Below are 23,711 nucleotides of genomic sequence, written 5' to 3'. Positions count from 1 at the left end.
GATACAATGCAAGGTACAGGAGATATAAAAGTGAGCAAAATAAATGGGCTTTTAATTACTTGGGATTAGGTTCAGCTACATATAACAGAAAAACCCAAACAAATGAGAAGTGTATTACTCCCTTACATAAAAGAGGACCGGAAGTATACAATCACAGGTTGGGATGGAAGATTCATGCTGTAGGGAGCCAGGCTTTTGTATCTTTCTGCTCTGCCTTGCCGGCTGCAAAGCTTCATTCTTGATGTCTCCTCATGGTCCAAGATGACTGCTAGAGCTCCAGCCATGACAACTCCATGACAACCCCATCAGAAGGATGGGGTTCTATCATTAGCCAGCCAAGGATACCTACTCGTCCCTTTGGCCAGGGGTGAGAGTCTCTCACAGGTGGTGGGTGGGATATTACATTTTCTGGGAAAATAAAGTAGTCACCACCCTGTATCCTGCGATCATGTCATCTTGCATCACTTCATGGTTGTTTTACATATTTGTTACTAAATTGTAAGTTTCCTGGGGCAGGGACCATGGCTTCTATATCTTCACATCCCTCCACCCCAGCACGGTGATGGATGAAGGGAAGGGCTTCTATAAATGGAAGTTGTTGAATTGAAGGTGAATATGAGTCAGATAAGAGAGTAACAAATTCTGTAGATAACACCTGAGGAGAGAAAGTGGGACTTCCTGGGAGTCTCACGGGTTCCAACTTTAGGCTCTTCTGAGACCCATTTTCTCTCTCATGAGGGACTTTGAGATTCAGTGAAAGGAACACTGAAAATCAAGAGATAAAGGCCCCATTGTGGCTCTTCCACACAAGCTGCGCGATGGTGTAGAAATCAGTAGACTCCTGGGGCCAAAGTTGCCTTATTTATGAAATGAAAAAATGGTCTTTGTGGTATCTTGCTTATAATCTTAAAATTCTAAGAATATAGTCGTCTTTCTTTCTGACATTTTACTGGCTCCTTTTGCATCTCTGTTCAACATTTGAGCAATGTCACAATCTGGTCTCATTTTTAAAGGTCATTGTATTTATCTGGCACAGCTTAGAAATTCTATGGTAACCTTTTCAATTTAAACCAAAGACTCAATTTAGAGAAAAAGAACATTGGACTGAAAATCAGGGGATAAGCTGTAGTTTCCATTCTGCCCTAATGGGATGAAGGATATTGGCAAAATTTCTTAAAATCTCTGAGCCTTGGCATCCTCATTTGTATATAACATAGCTGGTATAGATTTGGTAAAAGGCAAGATTGTAACTTTCTAAGGTACTGGCACAGGGGAAGCAACCTGTCTCTCTTTTTTCCTGTTAGTAATAGAACCATCTATATTCTAGCTAAGCACAAGGCAGCCCAGCCAGAGACTGCATCTCCCTGACTCCTTTTTGGCTCTGAGATTAAGTGTAGGCCTATGGGTGCTGACAGAAGTGATATATACATCTTCCAGTTCATCCCCAACCTAAGCACAAGCTGCGCACCCTGGACCTCTTCTATGATGGTAATAGTAACAACCATAGCAATGACCTTGGGCCCAGTAAATGGAACACTCTAGTGAGGCAAGGGATGAAGGGGCCTTAAAGTAGAGTAATCACAAGGAAGGTGGTTTGGAAGAAATGATTCCAGACATTTTTAGGAAGTACAGAGAGCAGGCGTGCCCTCAACTCTATGAAAGCCAAATGCTCTTTCTATTGTCGCACGTTCATTCCCAGGAGAAGTTTATTCGAGGTTGAGTTGAAGAGCTTATTTCTGAAAGCAGAGAGTGGCTGCAAGCAACATGGCCTGTGGCTTGCAGCTCCCTGTCACCCGTATCGAAGCTTCAGGCAGCACCTTGCACACCTCGTTACACCCACAGCAGCAACAAGACTACCTTAAACTCCTCCACTTTTTCTGCTATTAAGTTCACATGATTTTGTTTGTATCTGTAGTTATAGATTTTGATGCTCCTACCTGGAGTACTTCTCTGTTAAAGTATTTCCTGTGAGAGGTATTAAGATTTCTTTGTATTGAGTTTTTAAAGGATTTTTTGTATTGATTTTGTTCACAAAGGAAGTATTGCAACACATATGCATAAATATTGACCAGGTTGGCTAACCAAGGGAGCTAGCCCTAGTCTTTGTGTTCCAAGAAGCTGTAAGCAAGTCATTGGAGCTTCAAAATATGGTCCCTCATCTTTTTTTGTTTGTTTTTGTTTTTTGGTTTGGGGTTTGTTTTTTTGGTTTTTTTTTTTGTGGTACGCAGGCCTCTCACTGTTGTGGCCTCTCACTGTTGTAACCTCTACCGTTGCGGAGCACAGGCTCCGGACACGCAGGCTCAGTGACCATGGCTCACGGGCCCAGCCGCTCCGTGGCATGTGGGATCTTCCCAGACCGGGGCACGAACCCGTGTCCCCTGCATCGGCAGGCAGACTCTCAACCACTGCGCCACCAGGGAAGCCCCGGTTTGGGGGTTTTTTTAAAGCTTTTAAAAAAAAATTTTTATTGGAGTATAGTTGATTTACAATGTTGTGCTAGTTTAAGGTGTACAGCAAAGTGAATCAGTTATACATATACATATATCCACTCATCTTATGCAGAGGGTGATACTCCCTGGAAGGCAGGCGGGCCTGTATCTGTGAGTGTTGGCCTCCGCTAGTGAGAGGAGGGGCTCTCAGTAAGAGCCTTCTGAAGAGACTGCCCTTACCTTTCAGCTAAGTCTCAGTCTAAACAAGTTTGGGAGACAGTTGAGCTTCAATTACTCAGAAGCTTATGCCTCACAGCTCAGTGCCATGTGCAGCTAGGTGTCTAGCAATGGCTGTCTGATGGGTAATGATGAGATTTTCTTTAAAAAAATGAGTATCTTGGCCTCCATTCCAAGCCCATTTGCTTGCAGGAGCCCAGCCTTGTTTGGGACCTGTTTTAACCCATTTCCATAAAGAAAGGAACAGCAATCACAAGACCTCTGCTCTTCCCAGGAGTTTCAGCACCCAAATTCAGGACTTCCTTCTTAAGGTTTAGCTAGTCCTCTGTTCTGACTTGGTGCCAGGAGAGTTGGAGCTGCCTCATGTGCAGGGACACGAGTCAAGCAGTGACCTTGACCTATCCATGTTCTGGCATCCCAGGATGCTATGCTTCTGAGGTGGGGTAGCATGGACACCCCCCGCCCCGCTTCAGTCATGCCAGCTGGAGAATCCACTGGACTCTTCCGTCTCCCCTACCCCACACCTAGTGAGTCTCTGCCCTGCCACTCTTGCTAATTGGCCACTCTTGAACCCACACCCCTTCCCACTTCCCCTGCTCTGACTCCAGCTCACCCCGAGCTCGTCCCCCTGCCTCCCACAGTTTTCTCCCTGCCCCATCGCATCTGGACTCCACACTGAAGTCAGGGCAGTGGTCCCCAAACTTATGAAATGGAGAATGTCTTAATCAAGATTCTCCAGAGGGACAGGGCCAATAGGATATATATGTAGAAAGAGATTCCTTATGAGAAAGTGTCTCATGTGACTATGGAGCAGAAAGGTCCCACAGTGTACCATCTGCAAGTTGGAGACCCATGGGAGCTGGTGGTCTGAGTCTAAAGGCCTGAGAACCAGGAGAACCAATGGTGTAAATCCTAATCTGAGGGCAAGAGAAGACTGACATCCCATCTCAAGCTGTCAGAGAGTAAATTCTCCCTGACCCAGGCTTTTGTTCTATCCAGACCCCCACTGGATATCGGATGAGGCCCACCCACACTGGGGAGGGCAATCTGCCTTACTCAGTTGACAGATTCAAATGTTAATCTCATCCAGAAACACAGACACACCCAGAATAATATTAACCAGATATCTGGGCCCCATGTGGCCCGTCAAGTTGCCATGTAAAATTAAACATTATGGAGAGTTTTATTCTCTGTAATTTCAGAGAGGTAGAGTCTTGTAAGAAAAGCTTCCTGCGTGGCATAGAAGCCACAGTTCCTCAAAGTATGCACCATATGCTTTTAGAGCCTGAAGCCCTAGGTAGCCGAGTGTTAAAAAAATGTAGGTCCTGGCCTCTCCATGCCCCAGCCGTACCACATCAGGATCTCAGGGCAAGGTATGGGAGTCTGCATGATCACCATGTGCTATGTAAACAGGATAAACTCTAAACTCCTTAACATGGATGCTGGACCCTTGAGTGTCTGACCCCTGCCCACCTGTCCAGTGCTGGGTCATGCTGTCCTCCCCGTCTTGCCAATGCCCCTCACCAGGCTCTGGCCAGGAGGACTCCCCTTGCATGTCCCCTCCCAGTCCCCCCTATTTCATGCCTTTGTGCTACTTCTTGCTCCTGGCACTCCCCCTACCTGTATTTTCTTCTCCTTTCTCTTCACCTGGATGACATTTGCTCATCTTTTCATACCCAACTCAAGTATCCTCTGCACTCTGATGCCTCTCTGCTTGGATAAAGAGATTTTTCATTCATTCAACAAATAGTTACAGAGTCCTTTTCACACGTCAGGCACTGTTCTGGGATCTAGTAGTGGACGCAACAGACAAAAGAACCTACCCGCGTATAACTCATACTCTAGAGAGGAAGACCAATAAGCAAATCGAAAAAAAAACAACATGTAAAATATATGATATGTCAGATAAAGGTGACATGAAGAAAAATAAAGCAGGAAAAAGTATGAGGAGAGCAATGATTTGGGGGGTAATCAGCGCGGGTCTCACTGATAAGGTGGCAAATGAGGAGAAACCCAAAGGAGAATGGTCCTCCCAGAAGAGGCAACAATATACACGGAGATGCAGTGAGAGAGTGAGTGTGCTTGGCATGATTGAGGCACGGCAAGGATGTCCATGTGGTTGGAGTGGAGGGAGTGAGAAAGAGAAGAAGATGAGGCGAGCTCAGAAAGGGCCTGGGGAGCCAGAATATGTAACCCCCTTCTGGTTGCCGTAGGCTCTGACATTTTCTGCGTGGTTAGTCATCAGAAGGTTTTGAGCAGTGGGGAGACATGATTTGACTGACTTTTTTTTTTTTTGACTGACTTTTAACAGACTTTAGATGGCAAGGTAGAAACAAAGGTTGAGGCCATTGTAATGGTCCAAGTGAGAGGTGCTCATGACTCAGATTAAGGGCAGGATGGGATGGTGAGAAGGGGCGAGATTCAGGATTGGCTGATGGAGTGGATTTAGGATGTCAGAGACAGATTTGAGGCAGAGACGGCTCTAAACTTTTTTTAACTGTCTTTTTTTAATGTGATAAAATATAAATGACATAAAATTTACCATTTTTAAGTGTACAGTTCAATGACATTAAGTACATTCACACTGTTGTGCAACTGTCACCACCATCTGTCTCTAGAACTTTTTCATCTTCCCAAACTAAAACTCTCTACTCGTGAAACATTGACTCCCCAGAACCCCCTCCCCCCAGCCCCTGGCAACCACCATTCTACTTTCTATCTCTGTGAATTTTGCTACTCTAGGTACCTCATACAAGTGGAATCATACACCACATTTGTCCATTTGTGACCGGTTTATTTCACTTAGCTTAAGATCTTCAAGGTTCATCCATGTTGTTGCATGTGTCCAAATTTTTTTCTTTTTAAGGCTGAGAAATACATCATTGTAAGTATATACCACATTTTGTTTATCCATTTATCTATCAATGGACACTTGGGTTGTTTCTACCTTTTGGCTAGTGTAAATAATGCTGTGAACATGGGTGTACAAATATCTATTCAAGTTCCCACTTTCAATTATTGGAATTGAAATTCCAGAAGTGGAATTGCTGGATCACATGGTAATTCTATGTTTAATTTTTTGAGGAGCCACCATACCATTTTCCATAGCAGCTGAACCATTTTACATTCCCACTAGCAGTGCACAAGGGTTGCAATTTCTCTATATCCTCATCAACACTTATTTTTTGTTTTTTGATGATCATCATCCTAATGGGCATGAAGTGGTACCTCATTGCAGTTTTTTTTTAATTTTTAAAAATTTTATATTTTATATTGGAGTATAGTTGATTAGCAATGTTGTGTTAGTTTCAGGTGTACAACAAAGTGATTCTCATTGCAGTTTTGATTTGCATTTCCCAAATAATTAGTGATGTTCAGCATCTTTTCATGTATTTATTGATAGCCTCTAAAATTTGACGTAAGCAGCTGGAAGAAGGGGGTTGCTATGGAGCGAGATGGGGAATAATGTGGGAAGAGCAGGTTTTGAAGGAAAAATCCCCAGAATTAAATTTGAGGTGCATGTTAGATAGAGGAGATATTGGTAAGCAACAGGACATGAATCTGACATTCAGGTGACAGGTCCAGCCTGGACACATAAGTTGGACAGTCATTAGCAAAAAAAAAGCATACATAAAATCATGAAATTGAATGAGATCCCAAGAAAGTGTTTGTAGAGATGCAAAAGTCCGAGGCCCAAGTTCTGAGGCCCTTCTATTTGAAGGATGAGAGGTGAGGAAGAACTAGCCAATCAGATGAGAAGGAGTGGTCAGTGGTCAGTAGGAGGGAAGCCAAGTGAAGGCAAAGTTTCAAGGAGAAGGAAGTGATTTCTTATGTCAAATGCTGCTGAAAAGTTAAACAGATAGATTGAGAATTTTCTGTTGCTTTAGCAACTTGGAGGTCATTAGTGAAACAGTGACTGTTGATTTGGTGGATTAGTGAGGTTGAAAGCCTGACTGGAGAGGGTTCAGGAGAGAAGTGGAGGTGAGGAATTAGTGACAATGGGTATAAACAAAGTATCTGAGGAGTTTGCTATAAAGACATGCAGAAAAGTGGGAGATGTGGGATCAAAAGAAAGATTTTTGTTAATGATAAAAATTATAATACACTTATATGTTGATGGGAGTGATCCATTAATGATGATGCAGGAAGGAAGGGAGAGAATTACTGGAGCAATGTGATCCTTCCCTGTGACCCTTGTGCCTTTCTCTAGAAGATTTCTAGCAAAGCACCTCAAATACCACTAAATGTACTAATTGGCTTACTTGTCTCTCTCTCTTTTCATGTGTTAGTCAGGTTTTCTTGTGATAATGCTGTGTAACAAACAACCCTAAAAATCTCAGCAGCCTACAAGAGCGGTGCTTTATCTCCTGCTTAGGTTGGCTGCTGTACAGCTGCTCTCTACTGGGCTTGGCTGAGCCAAGCTCACTCCAGCCTTTGGGTTGGGGTCCAGCCTGTTCCACGTGTCTCTCATTTTGGAACCCATGGCTACCCTAAATGTACTCTTCTAGAAGCAGAGCAAGCCAAAACACATAAACACACTTAAAGCCTCTGTTTGCAACAAGTTCACTCTCATTCCATTGGCCAAAGCAAGTCACAGGCAAGCCCAAAAGGAAAGAAAAGTAAATGCTGTCCACAGACTGGAAGGGCTATAGCAAGGAAGGAAAAAATGGAAAAACAGGACAATCTACCACGTTCTGCTAACCTATAAACCCCTCAACAGAATGATCTTATTTGTTCTGTTTTTCTAGTGCCTAGCACCATGCCGAGCGTGTAGTAGATGCTATAAAAATATTGAATGAAAGAATATCACCAGGTTTTTTCTAAACAAGCTAATTGTTCTATTTCTTTTAATTTTTAGGTCCAAAAGGATTTGGGTTTCAATCCTAGCATCTGCACTTTTTAACATTATTTTATTTATTTTATTATTTATTTTTAACATTGTCTTTTGGCAATAATAGTAAAAATAATAGCAGTCAGAATTTCTCGAGTGTTTACTCGGTGCTAGGAATGCTGCTAACGGTTTTAGGTTCTGTATGTCATTTTAATCTCCAAACAAATCTATGAGGTAGGCATTGATCTCCCCATGTTACAGAATCAGAGAGGTTCAATAACTCCCTCAAGCTAGAGAGAGGTGGAGCTACAATGTGAACCCAGGTCCAGCAGGATCCAAATCCTCCTTTTAAGCACCATGCTCTATCCCTCCTAGATGTTAAATTAACCCCACCCAATGTCAAACAGGAAGAAGCATGAGAATGTCCACTTTGTAAAATTGTTAGATTTATTGACAAATAATATGTATATCACCTGGCCCAGAGAAGTTATACTCTGGGCACTCAATAAATATTATTTCCTGTTTTCCTTTTCCATTTCACTTCTGACTCCTGCTGCCAGACTGGATGGAAACTTTCGTTACGATCTGATGCTCAGAAACCATTCATTATAGCTCTGTTAAACCTACAATACTCGACCTCTAAGACCTTAACAGGCCCGCTGCAGAAATTTTCTCTGAACTCACACCATTAGCAGTGAATTTCTAAAACCCTTGGGAAGCCATTGCAACTTGCTCAGTATTTCTCTTGGCTCCTGAATTATTCATGTCCCTTGATGGATTCTGAAGTTGGCCTCCTCCTGAGGGAGAAGATTCACAAATAAGGCTTGGGTCAGTCACTTTGAAGTTTCAGTTGAGTAGGTGGTGACTGAAAGAAATCAAGCAGGTGGCAGCGGAAAGGTTGCCAAGTGACCTGTGAGTCATCAGGCCCAGGAGAAGGGTGGGTATGCTCAAGATCTGCTCAACAATTTCAGACTCTGAGGGTGGGGTAGGGTGGGGAGGTAGAGCAGATTGTGTCTCCAAAAAACAAGCAACGTTCCTTTTTGAGGGCATAGTGTGAGAAAAGAGAAGACAAAAACATTTAATAAGTACCTACTATGTGCCAACAACTAAAAGATGTAATCCTATTTGAGCCTCAAAAAAAACAGGTCTGGGTTATCTCTCTTTTATAGGCAAGAAACTGAGGCTTCAAGAAGTGAAATAACTTAAGCAATTTTTAAAAGATCAGAGTTGAGAAGTATATGTATCAAACAGAGCTAGTTTGTCTGTGAATGACAGAACACCCAGTGCAATCCTGTTGGAATCACTGCAGGGCTGGCATGGTCTTCCACTGTGTCAGAGACCCCGGTTCCTCTTATCTTATTGTCCTGCCAACCTTAGCCTGTGGCATCCCCTTCATGGTTCAAGATGAACGCTTGAAAATAGAAGATTCATCTCGGAAGAAATAATGACACATCTGCTTATATCCAACTAGGCAAAACTTGGTCACTTAGCTGCTCCAAGTTAGAAGGGAGGCTGAGGAATGTGGCAGTGTGCCCACGGACAAGTTAAGGTTCTATTTCTAAGGACAAAGGAGAGAAACAGAACTTGGGTCCACCAGCAATCTCTCTTACCAGGAAGTTAAATCTAGGTCTCTCTCACTCCAGAGGACCCCTACTCCACCAGTTCTACTATACTGCCTTCCCTAAGAGGAGTGCCATTGCCACAGAAGTCTCCATCAGGCTTAAAGTGCCCTGTGGACAACCATAATAGGAACAGCCAGGTCCCATAGGTGCTTACGGTGGGTGAGCCAGGCATTATGTGATGTGCCGTATAGCACTGTCTCATTTAATCCTTCAGTAACCTCATGAAGCAGGAACTTTATTCTCCCCATTGTACAGATGAGGAGACTGAGGCCCAGTGAGATTATATGGCATGCCCAAGGTCACACAGAGCAGATAGCATCTGCTATATGTTGTATGGCATCCATGCAATGGCAAAGAGGATCTGCACTCAGGCAGTGTAGACTCCAAAGCCTAGTCTTTTACTTGTTATGCTTGTCTCTTTCATGTGTGTTCCCACTTCAGGGCCTCTACGCCTGCAGGTCTCTCTTCTGGAATCCTATTCATTCAGTCTCTTGCCACCCCTTACAAAGTTCTCGTTCAGTCTAACAGGAAACACACTAGAGTCTGGATCAGGCCAGCCATTGTGCTAAGTGCTTGGGGAACTAAAGAATATATCAGCTGAGGTCCCTATGCTTATGAAGCTCACATTTTACTTTGACATCCAGCATCTAAATGTCCATACTATGATATGAAAGGACCGTAACAACCAAGTGGTTCACAGTGCACTGGAGGACAGATAAATGGGATAAGTTTCTAGTATCTGGAGGGAGCTAAAGGACACTTTACATAGGAGGTGAAATTCTTTATGCTTTCCCCCAATTGTTCCAAGTAAAACTCATTTATCTTGAGTTATACCATTTCTTCTGTTTCTTTTCCTTTCTACTAAATCTTCTTATCTGCCTTTCTCTAGTGCCCTCCATGTTACTTTGATCCTGTTTGCCCATCTAGTCATCTGCCTACTCTATCCCTATTCCCTTCACCAGTGGTTTTGGGGAAGAATGGCACACGTTCTTAATCTCCCCTTCCCCACCCTCCATTCTCTGTTTAACCACACCAGTCTGCTTCTGCCCCCAATACTATACCAAGAATGACCAAATGCTCTGGCTTTTTCCCAGCCTGCAGTTAAAAGTCCAAGTCCTTTTCTCTGGACAGAAGGTAATATTCATTATGCAGTTATTGGGTATCTGGTGTCTCTATGCAATATCTCATGTAGCCCTCAATGTAGCCTTAGGAGGTTGGTGCTATTGTTAATCCGATTTTACTGTTAGGAAACTGAGCTCCAGACAGGTTGAATCACCTGACCCAGGTCACCAGCTAAGAGACAGTGAAGCTAGGACCTCAGCTGAGTTTGGCTGGTTCTGGAGTCCAAGCCCTTAATCATTACTCCTTCAAAAAAAACAGGAGAGGGGCTTCCCTGGTGGCGCAGTGGTTGAGAGTCCACCTGCTGATGCAGGAGATATGGGTTCTTGCCCCGGTCCAGGAAGATCCCACATGCCGCGGAGCGGCTGGGCCCGTGAGCCATGGCCGCTGAGCCTGCGCGTCCGGAGCCTGTGCTCCACAACGGGAGAGGCCACAACAGAGAGAGGCCCGCATACCGCAAAAAAAAAAAAAAAAAAACAGGAGATAACTATGCTAGGAGAGTAGCAGTGGGCCAGGATTTAGGGTCATAGCCCTGAGAAACATGGTAGAAAATTGAAATAGCCCTTGTGGAAAAAAAGAATAGGGAATTACTACAATAACTCAATTAAATGGTATCCGCATGGAGAGCACAGATGAGGTTGGAAATCTTAAGTACCAGTTAGTAGTATTTGACAAGAGCTGAGGTGGATGGGTTGATCTGGAGGCTAAAGATGAGGTGCGCAGGTGATTTGAAGATGTCAATAAGAAGGTAGTTGACATGATTGGTTGTGGCTTTAAAGGAGAGAAATTAAGGTAAAAAGAGACTATTGGGCTAGGGGAAGAAGGAGGGCAAGCTCAGAGATCAAGGTTGTGGGAATGAGGAAGTGGAGAGAGTGGAAAAAGATGAGACTGACTTGAGAATAGGCAAGATGACCCAACAGAGTAGTGCCAGGAGTGCCCTTGCCATGGGCACAGCTGTGAACATTCACAAATGACTCCATGTTGTTCAGGGAAATGAGTTTGATGCTTTTGAACTGAAGAATTCTAATACAAATTCTTCATATCAGTTTTATGATGGGAAATGGCATCTCTCCCCACCTACGGTTGGGAGAGGAGACACCTCTTTCATCTCTTTCCTAAGATTCTATACTAACTGTGAAGATTAGTTTTTTAAGACCAAGCTCTGGAATTTCATTTGTTGCATTCATAAGCAAAAATTGGACCTCAAGATTACCAGGAGGAATGGAAAAAAAGAGTAAGGAAAATTTTATTTAATAACACCGAAGCAAACATATTGATGATCTTCCACAGAGAAACAACTTAATGTCTATCAGCAGGTAATGGAGAAATAATTCATAGCACATCCATATGATATGGCATAGGAAGTAGCCAAAAATAAAAATGAGGGATCTCTTTATATATAGAAATGGCATAATCTCCAAGATATCTATGAAATAAAAAAAAATGGTGCATATGAATGTATATGTGTATAAAAAAGGATGGTGACTAAAATATGATATGAATAATAACGTATCATACTTTCCAGGTTATGTCTACATACCCTTGGAGTAACCTTCTAAGGAAGGTCAGGAGACGGTGGGTCTGGCACCTCTAGAAAGCCAAAAGTTCTGAAACCAGATCTCAGCCTAAGAGAACAGTTTGGGCAGGTCTTTGGTGGGGATTGTTTGGGGACTTTAATTGCAAGACACCACGAATAAAAGTGTACATGCCAAAGTGCCTTGAGGCTCGAGCCTAGTGTGAGACCCTCTCTGCTACCTCCAGCCTGAAATCTGGTCTTGTGTTAATTCAAGGGTGTGCCCATGGGGAGCATTTTCACAGACAGGGCAGACTCACATGAGTGAATGCTGGAAAAAGCTGAAGTCCTTTAGACCCTGATCCAGGTGACATGGTTCTCACTCAAATGGGTACAATGTTTGGGTTCTTTCTTCATTAAGTGCTTTAGTGGCATCAGAATATACTGGATCTCCATCGAAGTTTTCTGTTGTACAGGTATAGTGAATATAGGAACCGCAGTTCCCAAGATCACCACCACCACCACTCACTTATTTTATCCTCAATGGAATAACCAATGCCAAATTTCACGGAATAAACTTTACAAGGATGTTTTGTTCTTCACCGTGAGAAAACCCCATTTACGTTAAGATTTGATCTGCCACAGCTTGACTCCACTGAAAATAAAAGTCAATCTTTTTTTATCAGTTGGGGTGTCAGGTTGCAGAAAAGTTAACATAGCACACCTGAGACTGCTTATCCTTAGAATGGTCTGTTTGCAAAATTGACCCTTGGCTGGCATCTGGGAACGTGGATTTCCAGAGGGTTCCCATCACCCACACTAATAAGAACATCTCAGCAGGCCTTAACTGTTCATGCAAACAATGTGATTTATGTGAGCAGTTTCCTTCTGGGAGTCTGGAATTCTGGTAATGCCGAGAAGAAGTTGTCTACCCGACTGGCCCCCAATAAAAACCTTGCTACCTCTTCAATGAGCTCCTTTGGTAGGCAGTATTTCACATGTGTTGTCACACCCCCTTGCTGGGGAAATTAAGCAAGTCCTGTGTGACTCCACTGGCGGAGGATTCTTGCAAGCTTTCACCTCATTTCCTCCAGACTCCCCGCTGACCTCCACCACTGCCAAGCTCGTTTTTCCGCTTGCTGATTTTGCTTTGTATCCTTTCTCTATAATTAATCATAGCCGTGAGTATGACTATATGCTGAGTCCTGTGAGTTCTCCCAGGGTGATCATGGCTGCGGTAACAAATAAATGTCAAGACTTCAGAGGCTCAACACGATAGTTTATTTCTTGTTCGTGTAGAGATCAAGGCCAGTGCTCCTGGTGGGCAGGTGCCCTTCTACTCAGTCACTGAGGACCCAGGCACCTTCCATCTTGCACTCCACAGTAAGTTTGCAGTTGGAAAAAGAGACGGGAAAGGACATGCCTCCTTCTTAACCCTCCCCTTAACCCTAACCCCAGCGTTGGCCCTGAGATGACGCACATCCACCTCTGGCCACATTCCATTGGCAATCACTAGTCATATGGTCCCATCTAGATGCAAGGGGACTAGGAAACGTGGTCTCTGCTTGGTGGCTGTTCCTCTGCAGCAACTCTGTGGAAAGAAAGCATGAATCTTTGATGACCAGCAATAGTACCGTAATAGATACTTATTATGAACCTGTCGTGTGCTCAACTTCATACCAAGTGCTATGATACAACACAAAGAAGTCATATTGTTCTTACCCACATGAAGGTTGACATGTAAAAGGGAACGGGTCACCCCCAAGGATGAGGAGACAAGGCTCCCTTTTTCTGGGAAGTTGTCTTTTCTACTAGACCCTCCCTCTGTATTTTCCTAGTAAGTGGTGCTGATCCCTCACATAGCACTTAGTGCGTTGAAACTGACCATATTCTTGTCAGATTCTCCTGACCAATTATAATATTTTTGAGGTCACAATGTCAGTTGCCTTATTTTTTTTTTTAATTTTTTTTTTTTTTTTTTGCGGTACGCGGGCCTCTCACTGTTGTGGCCTCTCCCGTTGCGGAGCACAGGCTCCGGACGCGCAGGCTCCGCGGCCATGGCTCACGGGCCCAGCCGCTCCGCGGCACGTGGGAACCTCCCGGACCGGGGCACGAACCCGTGTCCCCTGCATCGGCAGGCGGACTCTCAACCACTGCGCCACCAGGGAAGCCCTCAGTTGCCTTATTGATCAGCACATATTCCTAGTGCTCAGCACAGAACATGGTACATCTGAGATATTCAGTAAATGCGTAAATGAATGAATGTTCAAGAGGGACGGTGAGATACAGTGCAGTACCATGCTGTGAGCACAGGTTATTCAAATCTTCTTATCCCTTGTGACCTTGAAAAAGTTGCTTAATTTCTCTGAACCTCAATGTTTCATTCTTAGAATGGGGAGAAAAATACCAACTTTGCAGGGCTGCCATGAGGATTTTCTGAGATTCTGAATGTGTATTCAGCACCTAGCCCTGAAGTTATGGAGAACAGTTTTTCACCATGGAGTACGATGTTAGCTGTGGGTTTTTCATAGATGCCCTTTATTGGGTTGAGGGAGTTCCCTTCTCTTTCTAGTTTGGTCAGTGTTTTTGTTATGAAGAGGTATTGGATTTTGTCAAATGGTTTTCCTGTGTCTGTTGAAACAATCTTGTGGGTTTTGTCCTTTATGTTATTCACGTGGTGTGTCACATTGATTTTTTTTCTTTACTATTTTCGGTTTTCTGTTTATTCTCTCTTTTTTTTAATTGAGGCATAGTTGCTTTACAATGTTCTGTTAGCTTCTGCTGTACAGTGAAGTGAATCAGCTCTATGTATCCCTATATCCCCTCCCTCTTGGACTCCCTCCTTCTCTGCCCGCCCCCCGCCCCCATCCCACCCATCTAGGTCGTCACAGAGCACAGAGCTGAGCTCCCTGTGCTATACGGCAGGTTCCCACTAGCTCTCTATTTTGCACATAGTAGTGTCTATATGTCAATCCCATTCTAAGATGTTAAATCAACTTTGCACTCTTGGGATAAAAACCACTTGGCCATGGTGTGGAATCCTTTTTTTACATTGCTGGATTCTATTTTCTAGTGTTTTGTTGTATTTTGTTTTGGTTTGGTTTTGAGGGGCTCTTTTTGCGGCCCAGATTGTTTCAGACCCTTCACTGGATTCCCATGGTGCTTCCCAGAGGTCCCAATGGAACTCCTTACCGGTTTCTCCTGAGGACAGTTTCTAATCACTTCCACTCAAATCCTCTTCTCAGGTGCAGCTCGTGGGGATCAGCCTACGTCACGGCAGGGTCACGGCCCTCTCCGGTCACGTGGCCCCTCAATCACACCCACGCCCCTCCCACTAACCTGGCTCCGCGAATTCTCCCGCAGGTGATCTATACCCTCAACACCCGCCAGGACGAGGCCGAGGCGGGCATGGAGGCGCTGCGTGAGGCCCACCAGGAGGAGCTGCGGAAGGCGGTGGCCGAGACGGAGGCCAGGCTCCTGCAGGCGCAGGGCCGCGCGGGCGAGGAGGCCCTGAGGCAGCGCGTCCAGGCCCTGGAGAGCGCCCTGGAGCTGCAGAAGCGGCTGACGCAGGAGGCGCTGGCCCGGTCGGCCGCGTGCAGGCTGGAGACCCAGGAGAGGGAGCTGAGGGTGGAGGCCGAGCACGCCGAGCGGGTGCTCACCCTCTCCAAGGAGATGCTGGAGCTCAAGGCCGACTACGAGAAGAGGCTCCGGCACATGAGCGGCCACGAGGCGCCCGGGTGGGGCGGGCTTGCCCAGGAGGGTCCCAAGCCCCAGGCCGAGCCGGGCTGCGGCCCCGAAATGCGGGAGGTCCTGCTGGAAGTGGAGCGGCTGCGAGCGGAGAACCAGCAGCTGAGCAAGGACTATGCTCGGAAGGCTGAGGAGCTGCAGGCCACGTACGAGCGGGAGAACGAGGCCGTCCAGCAGGCCATGCAGCAGTCGGTGAGCGAGGCCCTGTGGCAGTGGCAGGAGAAGGAGACCGACCTCCGGAAGAACTTCCAGGCCCAGGAGGCGGCCCTGCAGGCCCAGGTCCGGAAGCTAGAAGGGGATCTGGAGCACAGAGGCCGCAAGATAAGTGACCTGAAGAAGTACGCCCAGAAGCTGAAGGACCGCATTCAGGTAAAGCAGGGACTCTTCCTACCTTCCAAATGGGAGACTAAGCATGGCCCCTAGTGTCGAACACCTACCGTGTGTCACGCACTGTGCGAAGCCCTTGACTTCTGCCAGAGCGAGCATTATTACCTCCATGGAGTTCAACCACATTCATTCAGCAAGTGTGTGTGCAACACCTACCATGTGCCAGGCCGGGGCTGTGGGCAGGAGACACACGGTGAGCCGGCCTTGATCCCTGTCCTCTGAGAGCTGAGAGACTTACAATTTAGAGATGAGAAGATAAAACCGAAATTGAGAAGCTTAAGGATGGCCCTAGCTGGGCACACAGCTACAAAGTGTTTGAACTCAATTCAGCCTAATTCTAAACCCCCCACTCACTCCGTAACAACTTGCTGTCCTAACATCCTTGGGGCTTTGTATTTGTGGAAAGCCAGACCATTGACAAGTCAGTTACATGAGGCCCACAGACTCACAGAGCCCCATCTCTAAAAGTAACAGCAGCTAGTATCCTTCATACTCCCTGAGCATTTTTTTTTCCGTCCCAGACACTTTATCTCATTTGATCCTCACTACAGAAAGGTTAAATAACTTGCCAGAAGTCACACAGCCAATCAGAGGATGAGTAGGGATTTGATGAACCCTGAGCCACTGAATTCCAGAGATTAAAGGCATATGCTGTGCACTTACCCACTTTTCAGATCTGATGTACATAGGATGTCTTGACCCAGCACTGTAACAAGAGAAATGAGACCCTTTCTGTCTGTTTAGGACCTGGATGTGCAGCTCAAGGAGGCTCGACAGGAGAATTCAGAGTTAAAAAGCACTGCAGAAAAACTTGGGGAGAAGCTGGCTGTTGCCAAAGACAGACTAATGTTGCAGGAGTGTCATGTGACACAGAAAAGCGGTGAGATGCCCGGAACGATTTCCTTACACAGCAAAGGTTGGCCTGACGCTGCTTGCAGCCTTGAGACGTTGAGGGAGCAGAGTGGAGGGCAGGGCTATTTGATCCGACCTGCCTGGTGGGCAAGTCCCATCCATGCAGGACACAAGTGAGCCGACATCCAGAGCTGCCGCAGGTCAGGTATTTAAAAGGCATGATGCAAAAGGATGTCTGGCCCCCCAGAAAGTTCTCCACCAGATCCACCGTAGTGCCTGAACTTCTCAGCTCTGGCTTTTCCCTAGACTTAGACAACGCTTTATACTCTAACATCATTCACACAGTGATGTTATTGGGTGTTCCCAATAATGTTGTGAGTTAGGTATCGTCAGTATCCCATGTCACAGATGAAGACATGAGGCTGAGAAAGTTAACGTGGCTAGCTCAAGGCCAGCCAGCTGCCTGGTGATAGAGGTGGTGTTTGAGTCTCAGATTATCTGACTCCAAAGTGCTTTCCACTGAGCTCCCTCATCAGAAAGTGTTTGAGTATGTACAGTGTCATCAGCTTGACACTGGGAGATATAACAAAGGCACAAAACATAGGCTCTGCCTCTAGGGAGTTTATGGGACTGCTACTTTACAGCCCACAGCATGCCTTGCTATCATGGGTGCGGCCCAGGCAGCAGTGAGGTGTCTGGGAAAGAAGAAATCACCTCGGGCTGGAAAGTACGAGTTGGAACCAGAGGGTATAGAGGGTTTACAGCAGTGGTCTCAGAAGTAGGGCATATGGGAAGAAACTGAGCAATTGTAACTATATTTATTTTTTGTCTTATACTTGAAATCTCTTTATTTAAATCCTTTGAATGTACATATATCCAGGAACGTCCTCAATTTCTTTTTAAACTATGGAAAGCACAATCAAAAAAATTTGAAGATGACTAGTTTAAGAAGGGAGAGCCGGACAACTGTTTGAACTCAAGATGCTACTTGGGCAAAGGTGACAATCACCACTTGGACCCTGCTTGAGGCCAGAAGGCCATGGAGCAGGGATTACATAGGGGAGTCAAGGGCAAAATAGTTGAATAGCAGAATGGCAACCCAACTGCAGAGGCCTCAGGCATGAGGCCAAGGCCAAGGGCATTCCCAATGATGTTGACACTGTACTTGCAGATGACATGAAGACTGAGAGGGTTTCAGAGAATAAAGTCCTAGGGAAAGAGAATGATTTGGAAGCCTGCAGTCTCCATCCTCAGCAGGATCAGAACTTTCCCAAGGAGTGTCCATGCACGAAAGGAGGCACAGATACACAGGTACTCTCTGACCCAGTCCTGGGGATGGAGCAGTCACAGGGGGACTCTGCTGGAATGAGCTTCAGATGGAGGCCAGCCCCAAACCATGACAGGTCCACTTGGAAGCAACAGGTCCCATAGTTTCAGGGGTGCATGCATGGGTGTGAAGTTCCAGCCAACGTCCTGCCAACTGCATGTCATTGCATGTCAAGCCAGGAGACTGAGAATGTAGCAGAATTCCCCCAACTCCTTATCATTAGCTCCTGGGAAACTGGAAGCTTGCTTAAGATTCCTGCTATATGTTCCCAGTCAAAACAAACAAAACATTTTTTAGAAACCGCCATAGTATGGGCTGGAATATCTGATCCTATGACAATAGATACACTACTACAAAAAGCCCTTTTCCGATGGTGGATAAAGTGAAGTCTCTTACAGATATCAAATGTGATTTTATAAACTTTATTGTACCTTGTGATACATGCTTTGAAATCAGTAATCAACATTGTAGAAGTTACACAAAAGAGAAATGGTGATCTCCTCCTCTCCCCACCCTGGCAGTTTTACAAGCCCTTTTTCTTTTTATAGACCAAGAAAGAGGCATGTATTGAGACAGAATGTATGAAGCAAAAATATGAAGAAGACCTCCGTAAAATCAAAGATCAGACAGAAGAGGAGAAGAAACATCTCAAAGACCAGCTGGTGAAGCGCCTAGAAGACTTGGTGAAGAAGCACATGGTGGAAATCCAATTAGTTCGCTCATCAGTGGAAGCTGAGAGGCAGAGGCTACAGAAGGTGAGATCCCCTTTCAGAGATACCATTCCGTTTGTTTTTCCTTGCCTCTACCTCCCTCCTTTCCTCTTCTGTTTCTTCTTTCCTTCCTCAAACATTTACTGAGCTCCTGTTGTATATAGATCTCAGCTAGTTCTCTGATCAGAGGGAGTTCAGAGTCTTCAGGAGGAGACAGGGCACCCCAGGGCTGTGAGACAATAGGGCCTAGAGTTGTTGACATGGGGTGGAATTGTGTCATATGAGTGTTTAACTTAGGGAAATTCAAATCCTCTAATCTGCAAAAACAGAGAGAAATAACATGAAGTGAACACGCAGGCCTGGCAGACTGCCTGGATTCAAATCCCAGCTCTGCCACCCTCTAGCTCTGTGACCACAGAAAGTTATTTAACCTGGACTCCTCACAGGGAAACTCTGCGGGGGCCCCAAGTTACTCATTTATAAAACAGATGGTGATAATAGCACCTCACAGAGTAGCTGCGAGGATTGCATGAGGTAATCCATGTGTGAAAAATCGAAGCACATCATAGTGCCTGAGGCGTAAGAGGCACTAGGTAGATGAAGGTAATTAATTAACCAGTGGGAGAGAAGTTTCTCAGCCTCTGAGTACTGTTCCAACTTCCCACCAAAGGGGGCGTTTTCTGCTGAGAGGGAATGCAAAGCATCATCCCTCGTGTTTGCTGAGGAAAGCAAATAACATGTATATGAATGCTTTAGGAAAAGAGTGAAGTGTATCAGTATTATTGTGAGCATAGGTGGTGCTTTAATTATTATAAGAAGGCTTCTTTCTAATCTAAGAACTTGCATTATCACTATGAGTTTTCACTGAAAGATAATCATATATCACTGAGGAATACAATGTGTGGTGGTGAAGAGTAGTAGATACTCAATAAATATGGGTTGGATAAGTAAATGAACTTAAGAAAGTCTAGTCCTGGGTCCAAGTCCTGACTCTTTCACTGGCTTTACTACCACGGACAGGTCACTTAATCTTTCTGAAACCTGATTTTGAAAATAAGGATAAATACTTTGGGGGCTTGTTATGTGAATTAAATATGGTAGTTTTTTAAATTATTTATTTATTTACTTTGGGCTTCGTTGCGTCTTCATTGCTGCACGCGGGCTTTCTCTAGTTGCAGTGAGCAGGGGCTACTCTTCATTGTGGTGCACGGGCCTCTCATTGCGGTGGCTTCTCTTGTTGCGGAGCACGGGCTCTAGGCGCACGGGCTTCAGTAGTCGTGGCCCTCAGGCTCTAGAGTGCAGGCTCAGAAATTGTGGCGCACAGGCTTAGTTGCTCCGTGGCACGTGGGATCTTCTTGGACCAAGGCTCGAACCCGTGTCCCCTGCATTGGCTGGCGGATTCTTAACCACTGGGCCACCAGGGAAGCCCCTAAATATGGTTTTATATATAAACTCTTATCTCAGTGTACAACATGTAGCAAAAGTTTGATAAACGGTGGCTGTGATTAGTTACCATGTGCATTAGATGACATCATGTGTGATAATATTATTTAGTGTCCACTATACTTTATAAAGCACTTTATTCTTATGGACACATTTAATCCTCCCAACAGGATTACAAAATGAGTGTTCATATCCCCATTTCAGAGATGAGAAAACTGAGGCTCAAAGATGTTATATATCCACTCACACAGACAGTGAGTGGTACATCTACATTAAAACCTGACAGCCTGACTCCAGAGGCCATGGTTTCCCATCCCTGCACAGAGAGGGAAGCAACTGTATTGAAAGCACTTTCCTCCCCATGAGCAGTGACAGGTTGCACAAATCCAATCCTCATTGGAGGAAAGCTGAAGTCACTTTCCATCGTGACCCACAATCAATGGGAGGGACAGTAGCTCTCCCAGAGCTACAGGTTGCCCCGGTAACCTGTCAGCCAAGCCTGACTCTGAGTGTAGAAATCCCACTTCAGCTTTAATCAGAGGCATGGTTCCATTTGGGAAATGAATCATGTAGAAATAAATTGCATTTCCTCCTGGTTTTTTATTTTCTTTTTAAAAATTATGGTCATTTCTACAAACTGAGGATATAAGTTATATAAATTAGGCCATGCAGACTACAGGAAGGTAAAAACTTGAAGAGGTCCCAGATCTGGTGTTCATGGACTAAAAATAGATGCCGGTTTCCCCTCTAGAGTTAAGAGCACACTGTTCCTTTGGGCCCTTGAGTATAAGTATGTTGTGTATCGTGAATGCTACCTTAACCTGAAAAAGACACCACAGGAGATGGGCTGGAGTTCACCCAGACAGTTTATCTGCCTTTCCTGTCTGTAAGATTAGATGATATTACGACTTAATCTTCACAGACAGAGCAGAGTACGTGTCCTATAATTAGCACTTGCCCACGTTGATTCCTAGGAGAGTGTGGAAAGATTTATTGAGTCCTCACTGAGCTGTTCTAGACACTGCTGCGTTCTACACCTCATTTGTATCACTTAGGATTCTGGGTGGCAAGCATCACAAACCCACCCTGGGCGGTTTAGGTAAGAAAGGAATTTAGTAAAGGGTAATGAAAAGCTTTCTGGAAAACCGGGGAACTGGGCTTGGCAAACTACTCAGTGATGAAGACACCCTTGCTGCCATGTCTGAGCCCAGACCTTCTGTTTACACAGCTGACACCACCAACACTGGGCCCTGGATGTTGCCTGCAGAACTGCAGTGTCCAATATGGTAGCCTCTTGACACATGTGGTTATTTACATTTAAATCAATTACAATTAAATAATATTTTAAATTCAATTCCTCAGTGGAACTCGCCACATTTCAAGAGCTCAATTGCCATATATGGCTAGTGGCTCCCAGATTGGATAGCACAGTGTTGAGGGATTTCTACACATTAGCTACATTATATTTTAGAACATTTCTATCGTCACGGAAAGTTCCGTCAGTCAGAGCTGCTGTAGAATGGCTGCCCCTGCTGCCCCTGGGAAGTTCAGTTGCCAGATCCTTTATGACTCCAGCTTGTACGTATCGATGGCTTCCAATTCAAAATCCAGGGTGGGTGTGTCTGATTGGTCACATGACTTGATCACATGCCTCAATCACATGCCCATGCCCTCATCACAAGGGAGTCTGGGAAGGTAGGGCTGACATTTTCTGGTTCTGTGGTGGAAAGATGGCTCTGATGTATCAGATGGAGAATTTCCCAAACATTCAGAGAAGGATCAGAGGCTGGGCAGCCAAAAGGAACAACAGCTCTCCACTCCATGATTTAATTCTTACCTCAGCCCTGTAGGCAGGGCTTGTTTTCCTATTTCACAGATGAGGAACCTGGGAAATGAAGTCACTTGAGTATTACATGACTTGGGTGTGAGTCAGGGCTGCCTTGACTCCAAAACCACTAACTTTTGCCCTCTGTCTATGTAGCAGAACAGAATAAACATTGCCCTGGGCCTTGGAGAGCAGCCTTCAGGTCTTCACCCTGCCAATATCCATTTATGGTTTATTTATCATTCATTGAATGCATGCTTGGTGTTTTGAGCAATGCAGGGATACACGAATCAGCCATGCCTACAGGGAGCTCACAGTCTGGAAGGAGGAACAAGACATGCACTGAAACCATCTGTCAAGTCTGGGTGTAAGAAGTGCTGTGCTGGGGAAGCAGCCACGTTGTCACCTTAAATAAGTCACCCCAAACCATTCTAGGCCTCTGCTTTCTAATTTCAGTAATAATGTGAATGTGAATGATTTTGTCTAATTCTTTTCAACTTTTTATTTCTATCAACTCCAAAAATACTCTTCATTATTTAGAAATAGGTTGCTTAATTTCCAAAGATTTGGAACCTTTCCAGATGTCTCTTTGTTATTGATTTCTAATTTAGTTCTCTTGTGATCAAAGAACAGATTCTGTTCTTTCCTTTTCAATTAGCTCATATTATTGTATGGCCCAGGGATGGTCTATCTTGACGAATGGTCCAGGTGCCCTTGAAAAGAATATGGATCTGCTGCTCTTGAGTGGAGTGTTTCATAAATGATAATTAGGTTAAGTTGGTTGATAGTGTTGTTCAAGTATCTTATTTCCTTACTAATTTCTTCTGTATTTGTTCTGTTGATTATTGAGAGAGGAGTATTGAAATATCAAATTTAAGTCAGTTTTTATATTTTCCCTTTTAGTCCTGTCAGTTTTTGCTTTAGATAAATTCAAACTTATTTATGAGGTACATACACATTTAGGCCTATTATGTCTTCTCAATGAATTGGCCCCTTACTCATTATGGAATATTCCTTGTCCTGAAGTCTACTTTGATAAAAACACAGACATTCTATCATTTTTGTGGTTAGTGTTACAGTCTATTTTAATCCATTCCTTTACTTTTAACCTACCTGTGTCTTTCTAGTCAAAGTGCGTTTGTATTGGGTTGGCCAAAAAGTTCGTTCGGGATCCATAAGCTGTTACAAAACCTGAACAAACTTTTTGGCCAACCCAAATAGGCTAGCTGGATTTTCTGTTTTATTCAGCTTGGCAGTCTGATTTTTGAGGGTCATTTAGACCATTTACATTCAATGTAATTATCATTAAGTCTACCATATTGCTGAGTTTTTTTTTTTCTTTTTGTCACATCTTTTTTTCTTTTTGCCTGTTTTCCTGTTTATTTTTGATTGCTTGAATATATAGCTTTTGGTATTCCCTTTTTTTTTTTTTTTTGTGGTACGCCGGCCTCTCACTGTTGTGGCCTCTCCCGCTGCGGAGCACAGGCTCTGGACGCGCAGGCTCAGCGGCCATGGCTCACGAGCCCAGCCGCTCCGCGGCATGTGGGATCCTCCCGGACTGGGGCACGAACCCGCGTCCCCTGCATCGGCAGGCAGACCCTCAACCACTGCGCCACCAGGGAAGCCCTGGTATTCCGTTTTTTATCTCCACTAGTGACTTGTTAGATAT

The 23,711-nt window shown here is 44.7% G+C and overlaps 1 protein-coding gene across 1 annotated transcript in view; it reads left to right on the top strand.

Moving 5' to 3' along the window:
- The window catches only part of FAM184B (family with sequence similarity 184 member B), a 114,799-nt gene that overhangs the window by 33,057 nt on the left and 58,031 nt on the right, over positions 1–23,711 (top strand). The window contains exons 2-5 of the mRNA XM_030864287.2: positions 15,115–15,867; positions 16,630–16,765; positions 17,909–18,048; positions 18,613–18,819. Of these exons, the coding sequence (XP_030720147.1) occupies positions 15,115–15,867; positions 16,630–16,765; positions 17,909–18,048; positions 18,613–18,819 (1,236 nt within the window). The remainder of the gene's footprint in view (positions 1–15,114; positions 15,868–16,629; positions 16,766–17,908; positions 18,049–18,612; positions 18,820–23,711) is intronic.

Source organism: Globicephala melas, chromosome 5 (genome assembly GCF_963455315.2).
Source record: "Globicephala melas chromosome 5, mGloMel1.2, whole genome shotgun sequence".
Lineage (NCBI taxonomy): Eukaryota > Metazoa > Chordata > Mammalia > Artiodactyla > Delphinidae > Globicephala > Globicephala melas.
This window is presented reverse-complemented; position numbering and strand designations above follow the sequence as displayed.